The following is an 8,305-nucleotide window of genomic DNA, read 5'->3' on the forward strand; positions in this document are numbered from 1 at the left end:
CTTTCCCTTATGTTCTCACTCCCACTCTCAGCCTGGTTTCACAGCTGAGGAAGCTGCTGCTGCTGGAGAGTCAGAGCAGTTTGAGGAGGAAAAAAAGAAAAGAAAAAAAAGCCGTGGACATGTAAGAGCCTGTGGGGAGTTTCTCTCCTTGTTCCTGGGAGCTAACTCCATAGAAAGTCCCAGGAAACTCCCTGCTATTCCTGCTCTGTGGACCAAGCAGCTGCAGATTCTCTCTTTAACTGACTTTAGTTGTTTGAACTCAAATCACAGTGAAAAAATGTGTGTATTAATTGTAGCTATAATGCTAAACAAAGGAACAAAGACCTTTTTTTCCAAGCATTAAAATCAAAACTTTCCAGTTAAATGGAAATAGTGTTTGTTCATATAATATCTCCCCATTTAATATGCCATGTTTGTGTCCAGTAGTAAATATTTCTCAAGATATAACGTTCTTTATTTTCTCTTTTCTTGTTTGCCTGAAAAATAGCTGGAAGTTGTCATTCTTCCTGCTCACAGCTGCGTTTCAACTGTAATCCGTTTTGTAAACGTTTTCCCTGAATAAGTCAATATCGGGACTGTATGCATAATTACAGATGCGCAGCTCCTCCTAAGCTCTCATTAGAAAGGGGAATGGGAAAGACTCCAGGCTACAACCACCGCTTGCGGTTACGTAACATGCTTTTCTCAGATACTGCCTCATCCCGGAGGCAACCGAAAGCTCCTCCGTCCTGTAAAGCCTGTTCTCTGAGGAAACTGCTCCTCACAGCCCAGTAGAGATGTATTTGTTTCTTTCCTTTTTCCCCGAGTGGCATTTTTTTCGCCTCCTTTATTTGAGAAAACGGGTTTTATGTCCATGTCTTTGACTGACGCACTCGCTCTGTTTGTTGATGGAGCGCATCTGGGGTGCTGTTTTGCATGCGTCCGTAGGAGGGCGCAAGTGAGCCCTACACTTTGTCTTCTACATGCAGGGATGCTGGTGGTCCTCAGACAAAAGAGAAAATGTTTAGAGGTCTACAGGGGAGCGACAGAAGGGCAGAAGAGTTTGATGTGTTGAGAAATGTTTCTAAATATTTAAAATGGAGATGGTAACAAATTAGACTGATAAGCCAAGAAAATGGATGACTACATCTGTATGTATGTATATATATATATATATATATATATATATATATATATATATATATATATATATATATATGTATATATATATATATATATATATATATATACATACAGATGTATTATTTTATTTTATTTTAGAAACATAACTAATAGGATTTTGCTAAATTTTCCCAGACTGAAAAGCAAAAAGTTAAACTGCTCTTAAAATTTGGCCCTTTTCCACTTGGCAACAAATTTTATAAAGTGGATTTTAACATGTTCTTTAGAAATCGAGTGGAGATGCTGCTAAAAGAAAGCGAAAAAGAAGCCATAATTAATCAGATCAGATATCTCAGCTGCTTCATTTCTGATCCTTGCTTTGACATTCAACTGGACGTGTGTGACAGTTTGCTTGAAGCTATCATTATGGTTTTTGGGGGGGGGGGGGGGGGGGGGTTGTTTTTGTTTTGTTTTTTCTCTTTCTGTTGTTTATTTCTAGCCGCCTTTGACTGTTTCATCTCAGTGCCTTTATTTATATGTTTTTTCTCACTTTCCACCTTGCTTTCAAAGTTAAGACTATTTTATCTATTTACCTTGAAAGAAAGCTCCCAGCCAGCGCGTCTCCCGCATCAAACCCAAAAGCCTCTAGGTACCTCCCCGCCAATGTGGGAGGAGCTTGTCTCCTACAGAAAGAAGTGTATAACACTCTGCAGCCAGCCACAATGTGTGTCAGAGGACTGTCTTTGCTCCCGAAGTAGATGACTGCTCCAAATCTGGTGTCTGTATTATTGACTGAGAGATCCAACAAAAAACTGGTTTACACATTATCATCCAAAGACAGAACGAGGTGAGCATCTTCTCATTTCAGCAGGTCTTGTAACTAGACTCCTGCAACTCTCGTTTCACATCCTTCAGACAAAACACAGCCTCCGGTAGATTTAATTGTTGTAATTCCATTTATTTAAAGCAAATCCCATTTTTTGACTCTTTAAACAGTTTTTGCGTGGGAATGGAAAGAAGTGCGGCAGTGAGGCGTTTTGCACAATTTGTGCGTAACGACCACATTTACGCACATACTTGTGTGAGATTTGTTTGGTTTTTAAACCCCACAGAGGAGGCAGTTTGCAATTTAGTGCGGAGGACTGTGTGTGGGCTTTTGACTCATGCTCTTTCTGCAGTACAGTTTTCAGGTGAAAAAGAAGAGTGGGAATATGGAAACATTTTTTTTTTATTGTGATTTCCAACGCAGGATGTCTTTTGCTCCCTACAGGTTCTTTGATTGTGGGATAGAATGCCGGCGATCATGAGTAAAAACTCCGATTTGGAGTTTGACTCCCTACAACCATGTTTCTATCCGGATGAGGATGACTTCTACTTCTGTGGTCCCGACTCTGCGCCACCGGGGGAGGACATCTGGAAGAAATTCGAGTTGCTGCCTACTCCGCCCCTCTCTCCGAGCCGAGCCGCGCTACCGGGGGAGCCGGCGACTGCCTCCCCGGAAGAAGACCCCCTTGGCTTCGGCTTAGGGGACCCTCAGGATTGGGCATCTGAGCTGCTGCTCCTGCCCGAGGACGATATATGGGGAGCATCCAACGATGGGGACCTATTCGGTTCCGTTTTGGATACAAACCCCAACAGCATTATTATACAGGACTGCATGTGGAGTGGCTTCTCCGCCAGGGAAAAGCTGGAGCGGGTGGTAACGGAGAAACTGGGTAAAGCTATTTCCACGGTCACAGCAGGAGGGAGGAACGTGTACGTCAAGGCGCCGGAGGTGGTCAGCCGCAGCTCGGTATCAGAATGTGTGGACCCCACAATAGTGTTCCCCTTCCCGGTCAACAAGAACAACGGCAGCAGGGAGACATCTGGGACCGTTAACACATCCACAATTCACGGGAGCGCGCAAAGTGACTCCGGTAAGAGCAAGAAAAACATTTTTCTTTTTACTTTTGAGAAGATTATTGTGGAAAAAATCTCAGTAGCAGTGAAATGACGTAATAATAATAATAATCATTATTATTTGTATTTGTAGATTGTTATGGTTATTGTTGTGAACCCCACATTTTATCTAATCATGAGTGGAGCTTGTTCATATGACTGGCCCAAAATCGGATTACCTCGTTAGATTAGACATACCCACACAAATACACGCACGCGCGTACACGCACACACAGTGGAGTAGTGACACAGTGAACTTGGTTTATGTAATCTGCGGGCTCCTCATCCGGCAGATGGCAGTAAAATAGGGAATTGTGTGCCTTACTGAACTCTGTTGGCATCTAAACCAAACAAAAAGACACAACACACAAACACACACACACACACACACACAGCCACGGCTGTTGACTGTGGGAGGAGAGATGAAAAGGTGTTCAATAAAGTGAGGAGCTGGTAAAGTGTCCGGTTCGCACTGTCGTGATTTCCGTCATTACGCATGGACTCAGAAACTATTTACGCACAGCAGGTGATGAGAAGATATCTCTTATTTGTCTGTCCTAACGGCTGATTTAGGTTCAATTAAAAGCTAAAATTAGGATCTCGGGAATGAACAGAGGAAGATTCCACACAAAAAGAGACTAATTAGTACAACTAACAATGTTTTCAGTTTTCTTTTGGTGAGTATTATCATAGTATTGTGTGTTTAAATGAGGAAATTTCTGTTTAATACTAAAACTAAGACTTAATTTTCCCTATTACTGGTCATGACTTCCCTAAACAAACACTCACAAGTCCTTATCAGAGTCTTTTCGCTCTCAAACATTAGTACAAAGGCCTCCAGCTTGGCACAGGGGGCAGACTCAGTAAGCCTTGCCAAACACCTCCTCCACAGCGTTATAAAAGAAATCGTAGGAGAGACCCGGCTGCTTCTTTTTTTTTTTTTTTTTTTTGGTGATGGTTGTCGGGGGGTGACAGCTTTGAACAAGCGCTCCATCTCGACAGCTGTCTCCCTGGCGCCGATCCAGCTCTGTGGCTTAAAATGTGGTGATCGGATCGCCTGCCGCCCCACTGTCTCGCGCACTCTGCCCCTCCAAAGCGCTTCCGCCGCTTGTAGCGTTAAGACTCGTCCCTCTTCGTGTTTTGTGCTCTTCACTTTTATTTCATTAAGGAATGTTGACTCAAAACACAAAATAGTAGGTTTTTCCATGTAATCTGACCAATCTTCGTAATAAAAACACATTTTCCATTAAAAAAAAAAAAAAAAAAATCAGCTGTGCAGATGGAAGGGCTGATCTTGAAGAAATTTCCTCCATGAAACGAACTCTTCCATTCTGAGAGGCAAACACCAAAGAGCCTCACATGTAGCAAAGAGAGCCACACCCCCCTCACCCAGCCAGCTGTGTCTAGCTTTGTTTTGATGTCAGCAAGCAGACTGTGTGTGCAATCAGCATGTGTGTTGAGACAGCATCCTGGCGCAGTGCTGTCTGATGTGGGTTACCATAAGCTGTAAAATGCCACACTCCTCAGATGCTCCTGAGCTGATAATGAGAGCCATTATCACAAAGGCATTTCGACTGTGCCTCACACTCTCATGCCTCAAGATTGGTCACTTCCTCTCACCTTCAAAACCTACAGTCAGTGGATGATAACACTCAGCTGCTCTGCTCAGTTTCTAGCACTAAACAGCTGCGGTCACTTTCTTGACGACCTTGCTGCTGTCTCACATGTCACATTTCTCCTGGGACTCCAATAGACTGAAAACTGTCATCTCACAGTTTTAGTCTCAGAGGATTAGAAGAAGTTTTAACGGAGGGAGTTTGAATAAAAGGCAGAAACACTACTTGTGTGCTCAGCACTGAGACTGAACATGCCAACGCCTGCAGGGTAGATTAGTTAAGTGACTGACATTTAGCATTAAGATGCTTTCTACTTGTGCAAACAGCACTGAGCAACATTCTCTCCCACACACACACACACACACACATTCTCTCCTGATCGGACTCGCCTGTGTGTGCTATACTCTCACATACATACCTGACACCTGCTGGTACACATAGTGAGAATAGTCTGTGCGTTTAAGACACTTAACTCACTCCATTTGTCTTTTTTTTCCCCCCCTAGATGAGGACGATGAAGAGGAAGACGACGAGGATGAGGAGGACGAGGAAGAGGAGGATGAGGAGGAGGAAGAGGAGATTGATGTTGTAACAGTAGAGAAGAGGCGCTCCACAATCGGCAAGGTGTCGCCCATGGCTACAGGCACGGTCACCATCTCTGTACATGCCAAGAGCCAAGATGGGAGAGGAAACGTCTCAGGGTCTGGCGTGATGAGTCGGTTCGTCAGCCGAGCTCCTCAGGAGCTCATCCTGAAGAGGAGTTCAGTCCACCAGCAGCAACACAACTACGCAGCCCCCTCGCCGTATGCCTCAGATGATGACCCAATCCCACCTCCAAAGAAGCAGAAGATAACAGATGCACCCCGCCCTCCTACCAGAACAGTCTCTTCCTCATCTTCCTCCTCGTCTTGCGGCTCAGTAGTCGGCACATCAGGGGCACGCAGCAAGCGCAGCACCAGCGGGGACAGCAGTCCACGCGGCAGCTCCGACTCTGAGGACAGCGAGCGCAGACGTAACCACAACATCCTGGAGCGCCAGCGCCGCAACGACCTACGCTCCAGCTTCCTGAGTCTGCGCGACCATGTGCCAGAGTTGGCACACAACGAGAAGGCAGCCAAGGTGCTGATCCTGAAGAAGGCCACCGAGTACGTGAGCTCATTAGAGATAGAGGAGATGAGGCTCCAGCAGGAGAAGGATAGGCTCCAGGCCCGTAGGCAACAACTCATGCGCCGGATAGAGCAGGCGAGGACTCGCTAACTGACAACCTCTTCAACACAGAAACACTCTCATACCTTTGATGGACCCTCCCTGTGCCCCCAACTCCTCTGCCTCAACTCAGTCTGAAACATGATTAGATGCACACACAGGCCTAGAGACTTGAGCACAGGCACACAGGCCTGCATATCTGTTGTACTCCTGCACATACAAACAAGATCTCAGAGGATGTTTATGTTAAGATGCTTACACACACACACACACACACACACACACACACACACACACCTGGAGGAGAGGAGGGGAATGGACGGGTTCAGGTTATTGGAGGGATGCTCGGACTTTCACTGCCGCCACTTTTTTTGCACATTTGTTGACGTTAAGAATGTTTAGGGTTTACTTTTTCAATCCAGTCACATCGAGGAACGATAAAAAGAGAACAGAATGAGGAAGAAGACACTTTTTTAGTCTTTACCTTCCTCTGATTTTTTTTTTTATATCATTTCTATTTGTATTTTTTCTTCTTCTTTTTTTTTTTTTTTTTTTGTACTCACTGTGACACCAGCCTGAAATCTGTTGATTTCACTCAGGGGCGGGTGTTAAAGGGCACTTTGCTTGAAGAGTTCATGTACAAGAAGCAGTGCACACTTAATTTGCCTTCACAACTGCAAAAGTGAAAAGACAATGATGACTTGAGGCGTTAAGGGACACACAAACAAAGCCACTACAGGTTCTCTTTCTCTCACTCCTCTCACACTGGTGCTCAAACCAAGTCAGTGGATGTATAACTGTGCACCTTGCTAGCCGACACTTTTGTATATAACAATAGTGTACAGACAAAATACACTCTGCCTTGTTTTGTAACACTTTGTCCTTGGTTTTTTATATACAAGTCAGGAAGCTGCCAATTACTAGACTGGAAGTTTATATACATTTTAAAGTACTGTAAGGCCTCAATTTATGAGAGTCATTTGTAATATAACACCATATTGTTTCTTTTTTCTTATTCTTTTTTTTTTGTATTGTATCATATTACTAATTCTACACACCCTTTTATGTTTTTAGTGTGAACCTGATACATACTAAATTTGATACTTATATTTTCGTATGAAAATGAGTTCTTGGTAGATATCACTTTATCTTGTCGTTTTCTCTTCTATCTCAAATAAGTTTTTTGAACAACAAATGTGCTCTATCTTCATGTATCTGGACTTTTTTTACCCCCCTCTCGCTCTTTTGTTTATATTTCTTCTTCTATTTTTTTTTTCTTTAATTTTTAAAATGTACATTTAGTGCTGCAACTCATAGCACTTTGAAATACCTCATTTTGAAAAATAAATAGACATCATAAAAATCCTGATCTTTATCAACATGGAGCTTTTCTTTTTTGCTGAATAAGACAAAGAAAAACAGGGAACATTTCCTTTAACCCTTCACCCCTTTCTTGTCTGACTTACTGTTTATTGTCCTGCTTGCCTCCACATACATTTATGTATTTGTTTTGCTCCTCTAAAAAAAAAAAAAAAAAAACATCCTGACAAAGAAAGAGAGTGTCTTCTGAATCCTCACAGCACCCTGCGGCTACCTCCCCCTCGGTAGCCTCTCACACCCACCCACACACACACACCCACACACTTCAAGCGCACTGGCGCACACATTTCCACATGCACACTTCTCTATTTCCCTCTCTAACCAACACAGCGTTTCCCGCTACATTGTTCAGGCTGTTGCCATGGAAACTGGAGCAGCTGCTGAGTGGCAGACACGAGAGCGAGTCTTTTATTTGTCTGTTAGTAGTCTGTATTCCTGCTCGTGTGTGTATGTGTGTGTGAATGCAAATGTGTTATGTGTGTGTACCTTTTGTCGCGATCTGTGTGTGGCCCGGGCGCCTGATATCTTGTGCACTGCCAGCCACGACGCCAGGACAAGGCTGGATACTGTTTACCAACATCAGCCACATGGCTCTGCCCCCCCTCTCTCCACCTCCGCTGGCCTCCCCTCTCTCCTCTGTCCCTCTGTGACTCCAGTGTCGGCCCTTAGCCCAAATATGTGCCTTTCAGGAGCCTTGCCAGGCGTTCTCTGGAGATGGCTGAAAGAGAAATCTGTTGCTATGGTCTGCAAAGCCATTCAGCACAACAGTGCGTTCATAGTCACATAGAAAGTAGGGATTTAAGACGGCATAAAATACATATTGTTGATGACTTTGAGTAATCCTTTTAATCTAGGAAGACTTGTGAGCCAACGATCCGTCGTCTTTCTTGTGCATAAATAATGTACAAAATCTCTATAACACCACAGAATGAATCAAACACTCACAATGTTTAGTTTTTTGTTGTTTTTTTTTATTGCGATGCTCTTCACAGTCACTTTAGAGTAGCTTTATCCTTAGGAGTCGGGTCAAAATGATCCAGAGGTATGTGCCCTGTGTAAGAGAC

The 8,305-nt window shown here is 43.8% G+C and overlaps 1 protein-coding gene across 1 annotated transcript; it reads left to right on the forward strand.

Moving 5' to 3' along the window:
- Positions 1–2,392: 2,392 nt before the first annotated feature.
- On the forward strand, positions 2,393–6,103 carry mycn (MYCN proto-oncogene, bHLH transcription factor; the record flags this gene model as incomplete). Its single annotated transcript, XM_079255594.1, has 2 exons — positions 2,393–3,017; positions 5,161–6,103. The coding sequence occupies 2 exons, from the start codon at positions 2,393–2,395 to the stop codon at positions 5,910–5,912; spliced, it is 1,377 nt and encodes a 458-aa protein (XP_079111720.1). The 3' UTR covers positions 5,913–6,103.
- Positions 6,104–8,305: the final 2,202 nt, after the last annotated feature.

This window comes from Telmatherina bonti (genome assembly GCF_933228915.1).
Source record: "Telmatherina bonti genome assembly, chromosome: 16".
In the NCBI taxonomy this organism is placed as follows: Eukaryota; Metazoa; Chordata; class Actinopteri; order Atheriniformes; family Telmatherinidae; genus Telmatherina; species Telmatherina bonti.